General features: G+C 39.1%; 1 protein-coding gene across 1 annotated transcript; it reads right to left on the bottom strand.

Annotated features, from left to right (window-relative positions):
- Window positions 1-1,310: 1,310 nt before the first annotated feature.
- Window positions 1,311-21,231, bottom strand: BPNT1 (3'(2'), 5'-bisphosphate nucleotidase 1). The gene is made up of 9 exons (XM_047076554.1): window positions 21,109-21,231; window positions 17,619-17,746; window positions 14,926-15,030; window positions 14,075-14,182; window positions 12,336-12,384; window positions 10,022-10,113; window positions 6,092-6,289; window positions 3,641-3,746; window positions 1,311-1,964 (listed from the first exon to the last, which is right to left on the bottom strand). Exons 2-9 carry the CDS (start codon window positions 17,736-17,738, stop codon window positions 1,816-1,818), a joined length of 927 nt encoding a protein of 308 aa, XP_046932510.1. The 5' UTR covers window positions 17,739-17,746; window positions 21,109-21,231; the 3' UTR covers window positions 1,311-1,815.
- Window positions 21,232-22,173: the final 942 nt, after the last annotated feature.

The raw sequence follows: 22,173 nt of genomic DNA, 5'->3' as shown, positions 1-22,173 counted from the left end.
TGCCCCTCCCCTGCTCATGCTCTGTCTCTTGTCTCTCTCAAAAATAAATAAACATTAAAAAAAATTTAAATAGGAGCCTGTAGAAAATGGCTTCAGAAGTTATTCTCACATTGCACTTGGGCTTTTTTTTTTAAATTAGGTTTAACTGAGAATAAACTGAGGGTTGATGGGGGTGGGAGGGAGGGGAGGGTGGGTGATGGGCATTGAGGAGGGCACCTGTTGGGATGAGCACTGGGTGTTGTATGGAAACCAATTTGACAATAAATTTCATATTAAGAAAATTAGGTTTAGTCTCCTCTTTATAGACAGAGAACTCTACTCTTAGAGGGAAGTAAATGGATTTAGGAAGCGATTTCCAAATTTGGCCAATTACTAGAATCACCTTGAGGACTGGTAAAATAATTTAAGGAGGGATGGGAAAGAATGAAGAGCTTTGTAGACATAGTAATTCACAGATACCTGTGAGACACCAAAACAGGCTTTTGGGCATGGCAATTTAAAATTTGAGAGGATTGTTGTTGTTGTTTTAAAGTAAGCTCTACACCCAAAGTGGGGCTTGCACTCACAACTCCCAGATCAAGAATCATATGCTCTACTGACTGAGCCAGTCAGGTGCCCCTGAGAATTCTAAACTAGACAAAGATTTTGGAATTAAGGGTAAGCAGGTGAAGCCATATGTGTGGATTAGATCATCTAGTGAAAAGGTAGAACCCAGAGCAGAATCTTGGTGAACCCACTGACATTGAAATGAAGAGAGGCAAAGAGAAACCAAGAAAGGAGACTAGGTGGGAATGGCTGGAGAAGAAGAAAATCACTGAGAAGAGAGTTATAAGAGACTGGAGTGAGTGGTCAAAGGTGTCAATGTCAAGACGCCACACTTCAGGCTATGTTACAGATGCTGTGAAGTTATTATCTAAACTTCAATGATTATCAAAGTCCACAGAAGAGCTTTCTAAAAATATATAGAATCAAAACTGCTGGGATGAAGCCTATGAACGTATTTTTGAAAGCTTCCTAGGTGATGTAGTTGGGTTTGAGAACCATTAATTTAAACCACTTTTCTCTAATCCAACAACAGAGAAATGTATTTAAAAGCACTGCAAAGAGACCTAAAAAAGAAAAATCTGGGCAGAATGTCAGAATGATTTTGATAGCTTATGTTATAATCTCCCCTTGGAAAAAACTAAGGTAATTACCTAAATTTCCGTAGTCATTACAATGATGCCATAAGAATAATGTGCACAGTAGAGAATATGTAATTTTCAAATACTACTCAAAATTTTTAAAAGATGGTAAAGAACATAAAGAACTAGAATTAAATGATTTCATTTATTATAAAGAATCTTCCCATAAATCTGTTTCATCCACATACATGACATTTTAGTGTATTCATCCCTGGAGTATTAGTGTATTCATCACTGGAATAAGGACAGCTTTTAAAACTACTGTGAAAAACAAGAATGAGATTCAGATAACAACTTGTGGTTTTGTGCCACAAGAAATCTTGTTCACAATAACAGGAATGTTGATTATACAACTGACCAGAATAGGGAGTTGAAATTAAGCCTTCCTTTCATTTATCCAAATACAAGGAGGAAAAGAACCATCAACACACTTACTTTATAAACCCTTCAGTTGTCACAACTGGTCTGGGTGAATAATTAATCAAGAAATTCTTTAATTCCTTTTTCTACTCCTAAGTAAATATAAATCACTGATCAACAATGAATAAAGTGGAACTCTAATTCCATCTAATTAAAGTACAGTATTTTGAGAATCAAGTTCTTCTCCTAGCTAAGTCCATGAGATTTTCCTTTAAGGAACAAGAGCACTTTTAACGGATTCTGGAACTCGACTTGCATAGTAGTTGTGATTGCGCAGTGTGGCCAGGACGCCTGCGGAGTTCATATGCTTCACTTCCTTGTTATACTGAAGGGCATTTCCATGGATATCGGTTAACTTGCCTACAGCAAAAAAACATCAATACGACATTAGTGGCTGACCACATGGTTATGTTTCTAGCTATGTTTAAGTTCCTTTTACTTCCCTGTACAATAATATCAATTCATTCTGGATAAGATAAATGAGTGACTAGAAAGGTTAAGTTTTCATTCACTTGAATTTAAAACTACAGAGCAATTTTGACTAACTGAAAGATAAACTATTTTTCTCCCTGATTAAAACTAATTTCACTTAGCATTTTTAATTTATATTTCTCAGTATCAATTAATTTCTCTTATCCTGAGGTGATTACATTTCTTGTATCTTTATTTAATAAGAGTTTAAGTGAAGTATGTTCATCAAATATAATTGTGTTACAATACAGTTTAATTATACACTTTAAAGAGATGGGATTGTGATGAATCTAACTTCCTTGTCATGTAATATACTAATGAGATATTGATAATATATTAGGAGAAATTATAGAAAAAAATCAAGTGTTTCAAGAGTACAAGTGAACTGATGTCTATTAGAAATTGAAAAATCATCTTACTATGTATATATTTGTAGTATATTTTCAGTCAGATTAAAAAAAATTCTAGGGGCACCTGGGTGGCTTGGTCAGTTAAGCGTCGGACTTTGGCTCAGGTCGTGAGCTCACGGTCGTTGAGTTCAAGCCCCACGTCAGGCTCTGTGCTGACAGCTCAGAGCCTGGAGCCTGCTTCGGATTTTGTGTCTCCCTCTCTCTCTGCCCCTCCCCTGTTCATGCTCTGTCTCTCTCTGTCTCAAAAATAAATAAAGGTTAAAAAAAAAATAAAAAAAAATTCTAACTCTATGATCTTAAGCATTAGTACTAAGATATTTACCAATATTTGCTTAAATGAAACTGCAGTGAAGACAATGGTGATGAATATTTTGCTTTTCAAGGAAAAAAAAAAATCCTAGTAGCATTAAAGCCATAAATCATTAAGGGCTTAAATGAAGCAACTGTATGTGGGGCACCTGGGTGGCTCTGTTGGTTAAGTGGCCCACTTTGGCTCAGGTCATGATCTCGTGGTTTGCAATTTGAGCCCGCGTCGGGCTCTGTGCTGACAGCTCAGAGCCTGGAGCCTCCTTCGGATTCTGTGTGTCTCTCTCTCTTTGCCCCTTCCCTGTTCACGCTCTGTCTCTCTCTCAAAAATAAATAAAAAAAAAAAACATTAAAAAAATAAATAACCGTATGTAGGGGTGCCTGGTTGGCACAATTGGTGAGTGTCTGACTCTTGATTTTGGCTCAGATCATGATCCCAGGGTTGTGGGATCAAACCCTGAATCAGCATGGAGACTGCTCAAGATTCTCTCTCTCTCTCTCTCTCTCTCTCTCTCTTTCTCTCTCTCTCTCTCTCAATCTCTCTTTCTCTCTCTCCCCCTCTGCCCCCTCCCCTGTTCTCACTCTCCCTCTAAAATAAAAAAAAACCAAATCAAATCAACTGTATGTAGATCAAAGTCCAAAAGGTAAACAATAACTAAAGAAAGAGGAATTTACTGAAAATCTATTTTCTATCTCTATGAAATACAGGAGTTGCACTGGCTAATCTCTAGGATTCCTTCTAGCTTTTATATCCTCACAGTCTAGGTAAAATAACATACTGAAAAATTATATCTTAGCATAACATAACAACTATAAAAACTGTAATTCCCCAAAATAAAAGGGACTGACCTCCCACAGCATGTAAAATAACTTCTGGAGCACAAGTATCCCATTTCTTACATCCAGGACTTGCAAATACATAGGCAGAGGCTTTGCCTTCAATCAGCTGAATAATCTGTAAGGTTAGAGATAGTAATTATCCTTGGACCATGAAATAATTGAAAAACAAGAGAAGGTGCTTTTTATCAAGTATATTTCAATTCCTCTGTCCAACTCAACTTAGGTTAAAGCTTTTAGCAGGTTTAAATGATATGAGTATCATGGAGAAACATACAGAATACTATAGAATATAGAATAATATAGTGACCTGAGGGGGGAAAGTGGTTTAATAAGCTACGAGTCTATCGGAACAGTCTTCATAGTCCTAGTCAGATAAATTTAATTTGCTTTTTATTATGTTGTTTTTCTCTTACTGTAAAATCAACATATTGCATATTGTAGAAAAACGAAAGTTTTTCAATCTCGTAAGGAAGTGACCATTGTTAGATAAAGGATCGAAGAATAGCCAGTAGTGCGCTAATGTATAAACTGTAGTAAGTCCTAACAGATATGCAGCGCGGACTAGTCTAACAAGTAGCTTCTGAAGTCTTGGGAATCCTGTGCATTGCGGTTTCTAATGCCAAAGTATGAATTTTTAAATTGTCATCTTAGTAACTCTTACAACTCTCAAACAAAACTGAGGTCACTGATAGAAACTGCATGACTCTATAAAGAGCAATTGCTATCAAGCTTTCATTAGTCATTTACTTATTTTTTGGTTATGCTGTAAGATAATCAGTACTATAAAATTCAGATTTCAAATATTCAGATGAAGAGGCCACACTGACAGAATGAGGAAAATCTCAGTGAATTCTTTAAGGAAAGGAATTGGTCACATTCAATTGTTTTTCTTGATGCTCAAGAACGCCAGCAAACTTGATTAAACCTTCCTGGAGACTTTTAAGTAAACGGTTTTCCTTTCATTTAGCAACTGTGTGTCAAGTCTTATTATGGGCCAAGAACTATTTCAGGTATATTTTTTGAGGGAGGAAGGGCTGTAGCCTTCATTAGATCCTTAAATAAGTCCTTGATATATATAAAAAAAGTGAATAACTGCCTAACAAGGTCTTTTTATAGGAGCAAAGGTGGGGAATATGCAGGATGGGGACTTTGTTCCTAAGGAGAATGGTGCTCCTTGGGAATAAAAGATGTAATGGGATTTTTGTGGTTATAAAAGTTAAGGGCAAAGAGAAATCACACCTGTCACTATATTTGGTGAATACCAAGAATATATTTTTACTTTGAAATGTTTTAGTTTTTTTCCAAAATATTATTATTTTTAAACTCCTATTTTCATCCTCATACCAGTAAGTACTTTTGAAAAATCTAAAAATAGTTGATTATTGCTTCCAAAGGGTAGGTGAAGAAAAATTAAATCCACTCAGTTCGGTAAGTATTTATTCTTTGCCTTCCTGTGCCAGGCACACAAGTGTGCAATGCACATGCATCCGGAACCACAGGCAGTATCACTAGCTTCTGAGCTGGGGGATGTCGTGAGATAAGGCTTGGGTGTGTCCAAGGAACAAGATATAGAGGAATTTACATTCCACTCTTATAGGCTTGGATTTTCAACTGTGGTGCAGGGAGTTGTCCAAGGGTCTGGGGCAAGGGAGTGACAGATGGTAAGTTTTGCATGTTTAACGGCTCTATGTTAATGTGAGGGCTGGGACTGAACAGAGAGACCGCTGGAAGCTACTGTAAAGTCTGGGTGAAGGATGATGATAGTATTCAAGTAGGGTGGGGGCAGTTAAGATGGACAAGAGGAGACATTAGGGAGGAATTAAGAAGATACAGAGATAGGCTGTGAGGAATGAAGGAGTCTAGGAAGACTTTCAGGTGTCTGCCTGGAGCAGTTAGGAAAATGGTGGTGCCATTTAGCAGATAGGAAATAGGAGGAACGCACATGGGGCAGGAAGGAAAAGGAAGAGCTCCAACTAGACATGTTGACTTTGAGATACCTGAAGGATGTCAGGATGATGATATCCAGGGGGGCAATCAGAGGAGAAGAGATCAGGGCTGGGAAGGATGAAGGTCAAATTGTGTTCCATTTCACAATTTTTTCAGGAGGATGGAAGCCTAGGTGAAAGAATGGGGGAAGCATCCAGGAAAGGCAGGCAGGCCCGTCCTTGGAGTCCGCAAAATAAAAGATCTAGAAGTAACCCCGGAGAGTCCTCGAGAACAGGAGGGCTGGCAAGAGGCACAGGATCTTATCCTGGTGACTTCTATTAGCACTGACTTGAACCATAACATTTTTTAAAAATTCAAATGTTGCTGAAATGTGCCTTTGATGGTCAGTTACAATCTCTAATTCTTTCTCCCCAACCCTGATTTCACTTTTTTTTTTTTTTTTTTTTTTTTAAAGCTTGGGATTTCTGTCAAAGACTCAACTGCATTTCAGCGGGACGGCAGACGCTTTTGTACCTTATTTCCTGCTCCTCCCACTCGTAGCACATCGTCCGGGTTCATAGCCGCCACACAGTCCATCACCAACTTGCTGCCATGGGACCGGGTGGTTGTGATGATGTGTTTTCCAGCAGGCGCCTCTTTCAGCTGAAACCCAAAGGCACCTAAACCTAAAACTCCCCAGATTGTCCTCCCCAACACAGCATCTGGTCCTGCCTATATAAATGAGTGAAACAGAAAAGCTTGTAATAGTCTGGAGAAAAATGTCAGCCATAAATAGAATGCTGAGCTATGTTAGCATCATGATTTTTTTGAAATAAAAATATGATAATGTTATAAAGAACCAGAACAATATCATCGACAATGAAATTTTCCTGAGATAATCAGAGGATTATTCTCTTGTTGTTTTGGCTAATAATTGGGTTTAAGAGGCACTGAAGGGAACTTATGGTTATTCCTTGAAGTCCTCAGGCAAGGAAAAATCATACACTGATTCGTGTCTCTCTCTGAATCAGCCAATGATATCGTTGTTGTATTTGAAAATGGTTGTTTGCAAAAGGTACTGAAGTACCCAGGAAATGAAACACCATATGCTGATTACTACTTTTCATCATCTAAGGAACAGCAAGGGTCTTGTTACTATGGGAATAAGGAATAGTGATAATGTATTTTGCAGCTATGGAGACACGGCAACTGAATATGCTGATACTGAAGAGTAGCCACGGATAATGGGGTCAGGGTTAACATTTTTACTGACAATTGTGGTGGTAAAATGACAATGATAATGCAATCTTAGCACCTGCATTTTCCTTTGCAGAGCTCAAAGAACTTTCAAACACCTTGTTTTAGCTATATACTTTATACAGAAAAACAAAACTTGTATTTCATGGAAAGTAAAACTGATGCATAAAATCATTAGCACAGAGTCATCAAAACACCATTATGTTAATATACTAAACATATACCAGAGACATACAGACATATATGTTACTGAATTCTAAGCAAGTACCATACCAGACACTATACTAAGTGCCTTACATGTATTATTTCATTTAACCCCCCAAGCAACTCCATGAAGCAAGTATTACCATCCTTGTTTTACAGATGAGAAATATGAGATGTGGAATCATTAAGTAACCTGACCAAGGACTCTGGGAAGATCATAACCAAACTCAGGCTCATCTGTCAAAGCTGATATCCTTCATTGCTAAATTATACTGCATTTTACTTATCAAAATGCTTTGAAACACATCATCTTATTTGTCCACTGGCGGCATCCTGGGTGCTGTTATAGTGAAATATGCTTATGTTGCAGGTTGCATTCCGTGGGAAGCAGACTCTGAATTAGGGAGGGTGTTCATTAGGGAGGACCCTTGGGGTTAACACCTGTGCAAGGGAGGGAAGGAAACATGAGTGGGCAGAGGGAGAAACCGAGCTGTGATGGAGATCCAATAACAGCCTCAGCTGATTAGCTCTGAAGCTAGAATGGCCCTCAGGGTGGTAAAAATTGGAAGGAAATACCAGGCATTTATACTCATGCAATAATCAGTCATTGGAAATGGATTGCCTTGAAAAAGGGCACGTCACTGGGTGAGGCAGCTCTTTTCAGGTGAGACAATGCTTGAAGAGGCTGCCTGCTGAAGGCGGTCTGTGCATAGCTCTCCCTGCATATGGGGCAACAGAGGAACCAAAGAATAAGCACTTGGTGTTCAATATATGTTCATGTGCTTCCTCTGTTCTGTAGATTCTTGAATCTACACCACAGGAGAGTCTTAGAACCTGAAAAGTACAGATGGGCTCTGGTGCTCATTGGGCCTCAGTTTGATCGCTGAGATAAATCTCATGCTCTCAAGAAACTTATTTATCAATTCATCTCCATTTATTCTGAAAAAGAAAGGAAATCACACTAAAAGAGCAGACATGGGTATTCTGGTTCCTAAAATGTCACATTCACTCCATAAATGAGTATGTAGGCAAAGAGGATGTGACCAAGGAATCTGGCACCTGGGTGCGATAATGCAATCCCATGAGGCAGCCAGCTAGCCTTCCTCTGTGCTCCTGATCTCTCCATCTCCTTCAAAAGCACCACACCAACTTTCTGGACGTAACAAAGGCTTCATGATGGTTAATTACAGTTCATAATGGTTAAGAGGCTATCTCTGACATAAAGACCAATTAGGTTTCTTTGCACTAAGCCACCCTGCTTCCTTTAAGTGCTTACCAGGTTCAGTATCTGTTAGAAGTAATACTAAAGTTCAAATTGTTAGAAGTCTTCTATCTGGCTCAAGAAGACAATATAGAGTAATGGTAAGAGCCTGGACCTCGGTTTCAGTCTCCAGATATTGCCCATGACAGGCAAGTTACTTGCCTGAGTTTCTTCTTCTTTAAAACAAGGATAAAGGTTTCCTTATAGGACTGTGGTATTACCTGAGATAAAGCCTGTGAATCTCTTGAGTCTGGCAGCACACAGTAAGCTCTTGATAAACTTTAGCAATTATTCTTATACTGATGACTATTTGAAGCTGAATATCCATCCTTGAATACCATCAACAGAGCTGGGCAACTTTTCCACTTGTTGCAACAAATTTTAAGGCATATGCAAGCGTGAAGGATGAGAGGAAAAAGAGAGTACAGAAGGGACTGTGGAGGAGAGAGAGGTAGCAGTGGGAGAAGCAGGACAGGAGGAATTGAACAGACACACAAGAGGGACAATGGCCACCTGGGTACCACAAGTAGCCTGCCTTGTTTTCTACCTACTAGTGGAGCCAAAACCCTAGCTATTTTTTCTCACCTTTGCTTCATTCCCGTGTTCCCTTAACTTCTGCTTTTCATTGTTCTGTGGAAAATGAATACAAGTTTTCTAATCTCAGAAAGAAGTGACAGAAACTATCAACAACCCCTAAGCACTGCGATCGTCTTTGGATGAAAGGTGCCATGCATTACAACATCATCTGTGAACTAAACACCCCTCTTTTAAGTAATGGTATTAACTTACTTTAAAGTTTACATAAAAACCACAAACTTGTGTCTGCGTATAGTACTGTATAAACGTTAAAGTCATATTAAAAAAATTAAAAGACACTTAAGCAAAGTAGTACGAGAGAGCTGTTCAGTAATGCAGAACTATTTTTGCTAAATAATTTTAAGAGGCACATAATTATAAATAAAAAGTTATGATCATACACATGAAAAAAATATCTTAGAAGCAAAGATTAATCCTGCTCTTAAACTCAAGCTAGCAATTCAGAAGTAATAGTCCCCACTCTGGTTACTTCGATTCTCCAAGTTCTATCAAGGTCACGGTAATGCAAATACCTCAACTGTTTTATTTCAACAATTTCCTTCAACATTTAATGTGATTTCACATCACAGTATATTTATGCCTTGGAATTACATTACTCTCTTGTTTCTAAGGAAGGCAATTTCTTGGGAGCATAATAGAAAGTCAAAGCAGATTAGAGAGACAAAATAGGAGAAATGAGTGCAAGAGCATAGCTAGTTCTATTATCAATGCTGACTGTAATTTAGGGATTATATAGCTTTACCTGGAAAACAACATGGCTAGCATCTTTTCTCAGTTGAAATGGTTCATTTCTTCAACATGCTTCAAGAACCACCTGTAAATCAGGTGTCTCAATAACCAAGCTAATCAAGAACCATGTCAGTAATTCCCAAACTTTGGCATTCAAATAAGGCATACATAGAAAAGTACATGTAATATACATAGTGTCCCTCTGTACACACAAATACATACATATACATTCCTCGTATCAGTGCCCTGAGGGGTTCTGATTCAACAGGTCTGGGGTATGACCTGGGAATCTGTATTTTGTTGACTTCCCTAATAACTGCATGGGCAATGAAGTTAGAAATCACTGGATTACATAACATCAGGAATCATATAACACTGTATCTAATAAAATATTTTTATATCATTTATAGTAATACCTGGTAGTTGTAATATGGCTGATTAATAACTCCTGCTATGGCTCTTCCTTCATAAGCAATTCCAATAAGAACTGTCACGTTGTCAAGAAGACCTATGAGGAAGAAATGAATATCAATTATATAACTTTCTCATATTACATATAACGCATCATCAGCACATCAACTGCTCCAAGTTATTTTTGGAATAAAGGTAAGAAATTTGTAATGATTCATCCACGATCAATCCCTCTGCTGGCAAAATGCACAAATTATAAGAGATAGCTGGCCAGAGACAGAAGAAGGATCTATGGCCACTTAACTGAATCGATAGGCATGGTCTCATTAGTACAATTTGTAAACCAATTGAATAAACCAGCCATAACTCCACAGCCATTATTGTCAAACTGCTGTGACCTTCTGCCACCATCCATGTCACTCCTGCCTGCTGGATCACTCCCTGTTCCAGGATTACTGTCTAGACCTCCATTTCAGTCTCTAAGGTAACATTTCTCCAAGTGGCGTCTGTGCATTGTCAAGCAGCATCAGAATTAACTGGCATGGTTTTTTTGTTTGTTTGTTTGTTTAATTTTTTTTTCAACGTTTATTTTTTTTGGGGGGGACAGAGAGAGACAGAGCATGAACGGGGGAGGGGCAGAGAGAGAGGGAGACACAGAATCGGAAACAGGCTCCAGGCTCCGAGCCGTCAGCCCAGAGCCCGACGCGGGGCTCGAACTCACGGACCGCGAGATTGTGACCTGGCTGAAGTCGGACGCTTAACCGACTGCGCCACCCAGGCGCCCCTGTTTGTTTGTTTTTTAAAGTAAGCTTGATGCCCAACGTAGGGTTCAAACTTACGACCCTGAAATCAAGAGTCTCATGCTCTACTGACTGAGCCAGCCAGTGCCCCTTAACTGGCATAATTTTTAACACTGATTCTCAGGGTTCTTCCCAGAGCCAGTGAATCAAATTCTCTGGAGGTGGGGGTCAAGATCTAAACAATCTATCTGGGTGTTCTTATATGTACTAAGCTATCTAGAGCTTCCCTATTTCTCAACGGATCATTGAGAAGTTGTACTGCGTGTGCATATGTACATTTGTATACTGTGCGACAGACTCATTACAGGTATGTCTCATCCAAAGACAGAGAAAGTTTTTCTAATAATGATGTGAAATCTTCTTTTTCTTAAGCTATAAAGCTGAGAGCCAGTATCAGAAAACCTATGTAGATCTCTGTTTCAAAAATAAAACTCTAAGCGTATGTACGCTATGCTCCTAAAACCTAAGACGCGGAGCATGGTCTTTTTACTTTAATGCTGTCCATTTTATTTTAATCTGCCACTTTCTGAGTTTTCTCATTGTAGACAATTTCACAAAGAAATATTGTACTGTGTTTCCAAATTCATCTTTATTTTTTTTCCTAATTTTTTTAAGTTCATTTATTTATTTTGAGGGAGAGACAGCAAGTGGGGGAAGGGCACAGAGAGGGAGACAGAGGGTCCAAAGCAGGCTCCTCGCTGTCAGCGCAGAGTCCGATGTGAGGCTTGAACCCAGGAACCATGATATCATGACCTCAGCCAAGGTTGGACGCTTAGCGGACTGAGCCTCCCAGGCGCCCCTCCAAACTCATCTTTATTTTATTTATTTATCTTTTTTTTTTAATTTTTTTTTCAACGTTTATTTATTTTTTGGGGGACAGAGAGAGACAGAGCATGAACGGGGGAGGGGCAGAGAGAGAGGGAGACACAGAATCGGAAACAGGCTCCAGGCTCTGAGCCATCAGCCCAGAGCCTGATGCAGGGCTCGAACTCACGGACCGTGAGATCGTGACCTGGCTGAAGTCGGACGCTTAACTGACTGCGCCACCCAGGCGCCCCCAAACTCATCTTTAAAGGTGAGGCTGTGAGTGAGAAGGCAGCTCACAGTTGAGGGGAGGGTGAGTGGAAGCTGTGTGGGAGGGCAGAGGCGGCACAGCCCAGCAGTGCAGCTGGGCTTTACATTGTTTTCTACCTCAACAGAGCTGGGGGTTCAGCACTGTCACTGTTGACACTGGCTTAGTGTCAGCTATCCTCACCTGGGGGACATTAGAATTGTGCGGCTGTTAGACGGTCGGGGGGGGGGGTGGTATTTGAAGGAGATGAATTTTCTCCCTTGCTGTCTTGACACTCACTGATATACAATAACAGTTAGCGAGGATGAGCACAAATATAGCTTCAGGCCATGGACATGAGATATGATACCAGGTTTTCATACAGCAGATGAAATATTAAGTGTTGCCGACCAAATATCATCTACCAGACCTATTGCTGTTGGAAACAAATACCAAAGAGATACCAACCTTCAGTGTATTCCTTGGTCCCGTCCAGAGGATCAACCCAGACCACAAGCTAAATAAGAGAAATATCCAAAGTAAGCATACAACATTTAAAAAATAGGTTTAAGTAGATTAAAAATACTTTTTTCATTTTTAAAATTATACTATGAATTGCTTAAGCTAATGTCATCAGTTTCATGATAGTAAAAAACCTTATATTTTGTAATCATGGAAAACATCCATTTAAATTGGAGAAAAGTCTGATTTAAGAATTTTAATTTTTTATGGGGCGCCTGGGTGGTGCAGTCGGTTAAGCGTCGGACTTCAGCCAGGTCACGATCTCGCGGTCTGTGAGTTCAAGCCCCGCGTCGGGCTCTGGGCTGATGGCTCGGAGCCTGGAGCCTGTTTCCGATTCTGTGTCTCCCTCTCTCTCTGCCCCTCCCCCGTTCATGCTCTGTCTCTCTCTGTCTCAAAAATAAATAAACGTTAAAAAAAAAAAAAAAAAGAATTTAAAATTTTTTTTTTTTAACATTTATTTACCTTTGAGAGACAGAGAAAGACAGAACACGAACAGGGGAGGGGCAGAGAGAGAAGGAGACACAGACTCTGAAGCAGGCTCCAGGCTCCGAGCTGTCAGCACAGAGCCCAAGGGGGTGCTCAAACCCACGAACTGTGAGATCGTGACCTGAGCCAAAGTCGGATGCTTAACCTACTGAGCCACGCAGGCACCCCTGACCTAAGAATTTTAAATATGTGGGGCGCCTTGGTGGCTCAGTCGGTTGAGTGTCCAACTCTTGATTTCAGCTCACATCATAATCCCACGGTTGTGGGATCAAGCTCCGCGTGGGCTCTATGCCAAGTGTGGAGCTTGCTTAAGGTTATCTCTCTCTCTCTCCCTCTGCCCCTCTCCCCAACTCGCACTCTCTCAAACAAAGACTTTTAAATACAAGATGCTTAACTAATAAATTTGCTGTCACCTGAACGCTAAACACAATGCTATGAACACACTGAGCTCTATGTGGTAATACAGGGAAGACTAAAGTGGCACCCAAAATATTTTGAACAACGTGTGGCTGGTACTCACTTTGGTATATAATGCTGATTTAAAAAGATAATGACAGTCTGACTTTAACTTAAGGATACCAATAATATACAGCAAAGAAAAATGAATGTTTTATGAACGGATGGTACATTAAAAAGAAATCCCTTCTCCTGAGGATTTTAACGTGATTCAGGATATGTAGCCATTACCCACGAGAGCTATAATGCTTGATGTGAATTTGTGAATGAGGCATATTTCGGATGGAAGACACCATGTTTCATTTTCTTTCTGTCCTCCAAATCACAGAGCAAAGTGCCTTACTCATAGTAGGTATTTGACGAATGTATGTTAAACGAATCAAAATAAGTAAGTAAGGTGATTTTTATGGCCTTCTAAACATATAACGTAGGGATCTATTTCATCTCCTTCTAGCAATGGAATGTTTTACCCAAATTTACTAACAAATTAGATGTTCTTCCCTCAGGTATTTTTAATAACAGTTTTAGAGAAGAAGCCAAGAGGGTAAGAAACTAAACCCTAACTTAACAGATCATATATTCCATGTGGTTGCCTGGTACTTCTATGCTGGCCCTGAAAGATTTCAAGTTCCTGGTTGGCCCTATTTTATATCTACCAACTTCTCAACATTACTGGCAAATTTTATTTACTAGAGCAACAACACGAAGGCTGACGAAGAACGAAATAATGATCTGGATCATACATCCTCCTCTTTGATAGCACTGTACTGTGATGGGCACGGTTGCTTCAGTATCTCCTCCCACTGACCATCTTCAATCAGTTCTTGATCTACTTCTTCAGAAGGCAGATCCTAGGGCAGAGAACACTGATGGTCACTGAAGCTATTTGGTGTTTACAGAGCAGCCTTTGTCTTCGTAACAGAAGAAATGCAACACCGTGGGTCACGAGGGCTTCCTGTTTACCCTTTATGTTTAGAGTTTAACCGAGTAGAAAGTAAAGCAAATCAAATCAAATTGCAAAAATGACCATATATGGCTGAGCAAAGTTGACTACAAAAAAACCCCATCCTTCTTATCCTGAACAATTAAAAAAAAAAATATCTAAGTGCTATAAACATATTTAAGTAAAGTTGCTCTGACATCTGATACCTCCCTCTCAAACACAGGACAGGCAAACTCCACCACTTTCAGTGTTATAGTCTTTGGGTAAGTGCACAAATAAGCCTAATTTTAAACAAAAAACAAAACGAGAAATAACAAAATCCATTTTTATTCCAAAGTTCTAGAACTCATCCCATCTTATAGTTTGTCTGCTGATTATTACAACAGGAACTATCTTTTACGGTCTAGAAGTGAGATACCTGCCTAAAAATGGACCAAAATATTTTATAATCAGACATTTCCTTCAAGTCCAAGGAATATGACAGATCATTTTGGTGTTAAAACACCAGATACAACACTTTGAAATAGGAATAGTGGTATATAAATCTTTAAGGGGCAATTGTAAATCCATATGGGGAACAGTCATTAAAAACATAATGCATCACACATATTGTATCACAACACTGAATTCACAGATTCTCACAAGTCTTACCTCTTCCCCTATAATTGTTAGTTTGGGGAATTTCCGTGCCAGTGAAGAGCATACACTCATTTGTGCCAACCGGTCAGCTTTGGTCTGCAGGTCTGTGGGACAGGTCTGCAACAAAGAATGCAAATTTCAGCAGAACTAGTATGAAATAAGTTGTCCTCTGACTCCTAACGCATGAGTGTCCATATCATTTAAATCACACTACTTTTAGATTCATGGAACTTAACACCAAAGGAGTCAACTAGTTTCCCAGTTTGGTTTTTCTCATGGGATTTATAGTGGTTAAAGTTTGGAAAGGAGTTTTTAGATTATTAGACCATTTTCTCCCCCAATTGAGAAATCCTCTTCATAAGATCTCTACATCAATCTTTTTTTTTTTTAATGTTTATTTATTTTTGAGACAGACAGAGACAGAGCATGAACAGGGGAGGGTCAGAGAGAGAGGGAAACACAGAATCCAGAGCAGGCTTCAGGCTCTGAGCCGTCAGCACAGAGCTCGACGCGGGGGTCGAACTCACAGACTGCGAGATCATGACCTGAGCTGAAGTCGGACGCTTAACCAACTGAGCCACCCAGGCGCCCCTCTACATCAATATTTTACTTAAAAAAGATGAAGAGAGAGGAAATTGATAACTTTCCAAGGCAATCGGAGCTAAAAACTTTATCTTTAGCTATTTGAAAGGTATTCCTTACACAGATCCTTCTACAACTTCTACTCACTAATCTTCTACTAGTCTACTGATCTACTTCCCTAATAATTCAATAGGTCCTCAGGATGATACAAAGAATTCCTATTTCTCAAATATAAAAAATATGAAAATGAACAGCAATAATATTCGATATGTATAGCTCATCTACAATATTCTCACTCAAGCCGTATGTCAGATAGTCATTCTAGTGAAAGACAGTGGAAAATCTGGTAATTGACAGCTACAACCTTTTGTTAGTTTGCTTTCACAGAATTATGAAATGTTGCAATTTACATATGCCTGGTTAGGTGGGTTTACGGATTATGTTATTTCAAATAGTAGAAATTTTATAATACTTTTGAGTGAGAGTGAGGCAAGGAACGATCATGAAAATCAAAGACTCTTATGCCACACTGAAGTCTGTTCGTCATCTCAATGCAAAGTAACTGTATAATATAGGGCCACAGATCTTTGTTTTATTTCCTAAAGACTTGTGTCTGGCACATGGTAGCTGCTCTAGAAATATCTGCTGAAACTCTGAAAAGATTTGTTAAATTTGGAGATAACATACAGCAATCAAGTCTGGACACTGCTCTCTAGAGAAAAGACACACTGACGGCCATGAAGTATACGAGGAAAGCTATCCCAATTCTTTTCTTCTCCAGGATAATACTTCCTGCTCTTTCTACTGACATAGGGCCAGACCTCATCTGGCACTCAATACTTTGTGTGACAAATTTAATTCTGCCCTTCCTCTTTTAAAATGAGGTGTCAACAAGTAGATACAAAGTACTAGAAGTGTCTGACCAGTAAAGAGGACAGTGCGATTATTACCTCTTTCCTAACTTGAATACTGTTTTTCCATTACTTCTGAGCTACAGGCTACAATGTGGTACATCTAATACAATGACAATATAAAATCAATGTAAAAATAAGCGATGCCGTAAGGAAACTATCTGAAAAGAAATGATCATTAAGTATTGGCAGTGGTGGTGTGATGGGTAACTTTTCTTTATTTTTGCTATTTTTCTTTATTTCCTATTTTTCATAACAGTAAAAACACTTTATAAAAAAGGCAGTGAGATTAGTAGCCTTCTGAAAGTTGCCGAATTACATTGCTGATTTATCATTCAGTATGTTGTCAACTAAAACCTCTTTTTCAAACAATTATAAATCAGATTTACTTCTTATTCCTTGAGCATTAATACTTTGGGACCTTATAATTATTCCCAATATAATATCCTGTTGGACTTGGCCCTCTTTTCTCAGTGTTTGTAACTTTTTGAATACTTATTCTGTGATCCAATATATTAACTAACCAATATATTAACTACTCTTACCAGGTTCATTTTTTGATAAATTTGGTAAGTATGATTTCTTTTTTTTTAATGTTTATTTATTTTTGAAACAGCACACATGCACACCAGCGGGAGAGGGGTAAAGAGAGAGGAAGAAAGGAAATCCCAAGCAGGCTCCCCACTGTCAGTGCAGAGCCCAACGTGGGGCTCGAACTCACGAACTGTGAGATCATGACCTGAGCCAAAATCAAGAGTCCAACACTTAACCAACTGAGCCACCCATGGGCCCCAGATAAGTATGATTTCATGTCCTCCTCTTCCACAACATTTTTGAGAAGATGCGTTCAATGAATTAAAACTGTATTGAGTTAATCGTTAGAGAAAAAGAGAAGCAGAGTCTTAGGATCTATCAGCAATGATCTTTTCTTGGTTAACATGAAACATGAATTAAAGTGAAATGTTTGGGGCCACCTGTGTGGTTCCGTCGGTTAGGTGTCCGACTTTGGCTCAGGTCATGGTCTCATGGTTCATGGGTTCGAGCCCCGTGAGCCCCACATCGGGCTTTTTGCTGTCAGCACAGAGCCCGCTGCGGATCCTCTGTCCCTCTCTCTCTGCCCCTCCCCTGCTCGCACTTTCTCTCTCAAAAATATAAATAAACTTCAAGGAACAAAAATAAAGTTGGTATGAAATGAGATGAGACTTTCAGTACCTTCTCCACGATACCCAGGTCTCCTTCAGCAAGAACACGTCTGATTATGGTTCCTGCCTTTTGAGCAACAGAATACGCCGAGGCCACCAGCCGCATCAACACAGTGTGACTGGAAGCCATGATAAGCCCTGGGGGGAAATGAAGAGAAAGTTGTGTTACTTTCTACTGGTTTTATTTACTTGAATTCAACTCAATACATATTTATTGAGTGCCTAACTGTGTAGATTCCTTAATAAATATTTACTAAAAGAGACTTGGAAAAACTTCCATTTCAGCATTGATTCTTTCAATAAATTTTATAGCATTCTCTCTCTGCAGATGGTACATTTTGAAGCATAGGGTAAGCTGGCCCAGGCCTATGAGCATGTGAAAAAGTTGTATGTATGAGATATATGAATGTATGTGCAAAGGCCATGGAAGGTGCTGCAGAGACTAATAAGATAAAACATCTGCCACCGAGGAGCTAATATTTTGGTGGATTGGTGATAAAATATTATAACCTAAAGCCTGTAACATAAAACTAGTAAGTGCCAAGAGAGGTATGGACAGCGTAAGGGATGTGGATGGATGTGTGCAGTAATTAAAAAGAGGAGGGACTGCACGTGATGATAATTAGTTCCTAAAAAACACAGAATAGTCCATTACAGATTAAATAAAATTTAACCTGCTGGTTATTTATTACTACCATCGTCAGTTACCAGATAAAGAGAACAAGTGACATAATTAATTGGGGTAAAGACCAATCATGTGGAAAAGTAATGAGTGTCAGAATAGCCCCTGGCCCAATGAAAAATGCGGAAAAAAACCAGCCTTTAGGATAAATTCCTCTTTGAAAATACAAATACAAGTCCTGCAATTTTGGTGACTGTTCTGAGGCTGCAATGTACCATTCAGATTCCCTTCAGGGCTGAAGGACATTTCCCCAGCTGCTGAGAGTGCCACGAACAGACGGCCCTTACCTGCCACCTTTCTCTGGGAATTTATCTGCTAAGATGAGTCACTTCACCTGAAACTGGTCAACAGAGGGGATGGATTTAAAGGTCACTCTACACTCCAGCTGGGTGCCACCCTAACTCTGATGGCTCATCCGAGCTTCTGAATGCCCAGCATGGTAGGTTGACAGAGACCTTGGCTAGGACTCTGTCCTGGCCCAACTCCCAACCCCCCACAAGGCATCACTGCTTACTTTCCACTTCCCACAAGTGATCCCAAGAACACTCCCTAATAAACCTCTTGGGCTTTATCTCTGTCTCAGAATGCTTACAGGGAACCGCCAGATGATTCCCTCCCCCCCCCATCAAATCAGGTCAACATTATTTTAATGCATTAAAGGAACACAATACAGAACAGAAAAGACATTATAAACCTCAGTTCGGCAACAGCCATCATCCTACCACCAATTTCTGACTGCATGTTTGATCTGATGAGGCTTTCAAGCTCTTTTCTACATCTTTTTCCTGTCATCCACATTTTATTCACAGGCATTATGAACATACTTGAGACAAAAAACAAGTGAAGTGTTTGAAACCCTTCAGAAGGAGAACAGAATTGAATTCGATGTAAGGTAATGAACACCATCCTGTGGCCAGTAGCTGTCGGGAATTAAGATGAAAATAAAACAAACTCCTATGTATTTAAATCCTGTTTATCTTATTATATCATCAGGCTACATTCATTTTCTTGGCATGCTAGGTACTACATGTGGAAAATCTGCTCATGAAAATCACTCATGCAGGAACACCTCAAATTGAAAACAGGAGAAATAATTCAGCAAATACTTTGTGGACTTTACCTCTACTCCCTTAGTATCCATGACTGGCTACCTATCTGATTTATTCTACTCTGGAAAAGGTAGTCTTCAGGCAACTAATTATGTACTGCCCAAATGTCTTAACCGCTGTTGTGCTACTATGTGTTGGTATGCTCGTTCAGTCCCCAGCTTCTATAAAATGACACTTATGAAAGGCAGATCCTTTTCCCTCACTGTGTGGTAGTGTTCTAACTTTTCAAGATATCATTTACCTTTGAGCTAATTAAGCAATCATTCTAGACTTACCAGGCTTCATATCTAAATAAACCACTTCCCTTTATGTTTGCCAAGTTCACAGTATTTTTTCATAAAGACAAGCTTTCAGGCTTTGTCTTTTTACTACATTCCTCATAAAATGCATACTACATGAACTGCCATTTAAAGCTAACATCAGTTTCATAAGAATGGTTTGGTTTTTAATTTTGTTTATGTTTATTTTTGAGAGAGAGAGAGAGAATGAGCAGGGGGAGGCGCAGAGGGAGGGGGGGGACAGAGGATCCAAAGCGGGCTCTGCACTGACAGCAGTGAGCCCCATGTGCGGCTCCAACTCACGAACCCTGAGATCAAGACCTGAGCCTAAGTCTGACGCTTAACCGAGTCACCCAGGCGCCCCTAGGTTTGATTTTTAAAGAGATCCTGCAAATCACTTCTAGTTGGCAAGTAAGAAAATATGCCAACCAATTTCTCTGAAATACTTTGATCCAAACATAATTAATAAAATTATTATCCCTGTCTAATATTCTTACATATTTCTTAAACAAATGAATACAATTTTGGCCCTTAATATAAAGAAAATTAATCTAATCATATTATCAAAACACATCTGTAAAAGATGTGTTAGCCTTTTTCATTGCGTTCCCTCCCAGAACCCAAACGAGAATCACCTGTCGGAGAATCACTCGTTGACGGTATTGGAGCGCCAGAGCAAGTCTGAAAAGCTACCTGCAAGTTGCTAACTTCCTTATAGCAGGTCAAATTACACACACTGTACTTCCTTCTCTACCAGTTTTATACCTTCTGGGTCCTAAAACACCGCCTTTTGTGAACACGTCTTTCTGAAAGCTTACTCAAAACATCATGAGGTAGCTAAAGGCACAGGCACTGGAGTTCACTGCCAGTCTTCAAATCCTGGCTCTGGCATATGTTAGCTGTCTGATCTTTGGAAAGCCACTTAATTTTCTGTGCCTCTAGCTGTAAAACGGAGCTAACAATATCATCTATAGCATAGGGTTGCTGTAATTATTAAATGAGGATTGCATGCAAAGCACTTGTAACAGTTCCTGGCACAAAGTAAGCACTAAATGATACTGGCTGACCATTATTGTAATAATTGTCCTCATTACTGGCTATCCTGCAGAGACATCAGGGCAGTGTTAAGGGCGAAACAATTCCTATAACTTCTGCAACATTATTTTGACCCTGGGGTCAATGTAATATGTTGTATGATAATATGTAATCAATGTAATATGATAACCCTGAATCACAGTACAGATTCTTTTTCATAACATTTGGAGGTTGAAGCTTAGAGTATGTATGAAAAAGGTTGCATGCCAGTTAAGGCTATCAACCCAACATCCCACTCTTTAAGAAATCTTTACAGTTGCCAATAGGGCTAACTTGGAAGGATAAACACAACAGGAATCAAATGATCCATTCCCTCTGATAGCTTGGGAAATGTACCTTGAATCGATATAAAGGTGGTGAGCACATGAGGATTAGGATCCAAAAACGAATGATGACGGGGCGCCTGGCTGGCAGTCGGTTAAACATCCCACTTTGGCTCAAGTCATGATCTCACAGTCCATGAGTTCGAGCCCCATGTTGGGCTCTGTAACGACAGCCCAGAGCCTGGAGCCTGCTTTGGATTCTGTGTCTCCCGCTCTCCCTGCCCAAACATTAAAAAATTTTTTTTAATGAATGATGAGTTCCCAATCAAAATACAAAGATTATATATCTTTTGAAACCTGATCAAATGATGCTAGGTGCAAAGGCATCTGGAAAAATAAAAATATGAGCACGACAGAGCAAATTCTGAAAAAAGAACAACAAGCAGAGATACACTCTTTACCAGTTATCAAAATACGATATAAAACTATAGTAATTAAAGAGTTTAGTCCTGGGCAGAATTAAATTCCAGAAATAGATACTACAGGTGGTATTTCAAATCACAAGGGAAAGTTAATTGTGCAAAAAAATGGCAAGAACAATTACTAATCTTTTTAAAAGTTAAAACTTTCTGCATTCTTTGTATCAAATATATACTCCAGATCAATGCATGATTTTAGAAGTAAAGAATGAACCATAAAAGTATGAAAATAAAACTGTATTAAATATTTTATAAATTTGGTAAAGGACTTTTAAACGTGAGAAAAACTAACAATCTATAAAAGAACATTGACAAATTTGACTGCATAAAAATTAAAATATCTATGTAGCCAGTTTACCACAAAGCAGATGAGTGACAAAATGAGAAAAAAATTGTATCACAGCCTAGACATCTGAGTTAACTTTGGTTATGTAGAGGGCTTTTTACATCATCATGTTAAAGATAAATAATCCAGTAGAAAAATGAGCAAAGGACACAGTCTATTCCTAGAAAACGAAAAGCAATGGCCATTAGTTAATTACATGAAATGCTCAACCTCACTAATTATGAAAGAAATGCAAATTAAAACAGCAAAACATGATTGTTCATGTGTAAGACTGGCATGGATAAATATGACCAATGTGGGCTAGCCTGTTGAG

Source organism: Lynx rufus, unplaced genomic scaffold (assembly GCF_022079265.1).
Source record: "Lynx rufus isolate CCGP_SWC_20201006 ecotype Redwood Valley unplaced genomic scaffold, mLynRuf1.p SCAF_15, whole genome shotgun sequence".
Classification (NCBI taxonomy): Eukaryota; Metazoa; Chordata; class Mammalia; order Carnivora; family Felidae; genus Lynx; species Lynx rufus.
Note: the sequence above shows the minus strand (reverse complement) of the source record. Positions and strands in the feature narration are given on the sequence as shown.

Bases quoted from the DNA above. Each gene is read 5' to 3' on its own strand.
- BPNT1 (XM_047076554.1), bottom strand. From the start codon at position 17,738: ATGGCTTCCAGTCACACTGTGTTGATGCGGCTGGTGGCCTCGGCGTAT. The intron at 12,385-14,074 runs GTATGATCCAGA...TCTCTTATTTAG, and splicing joins GTGCTATCAAAGAGGAGGAT to CTTGTGGTCTGGGTTGATCC. The intron at 3,747-6,091 runs GTACAAAAGCGT...CTAACCTTACAG, and splicing joins TGGGAGGAGCAGGAAATAAG to ATTATTCAGCTGATTGAAGG.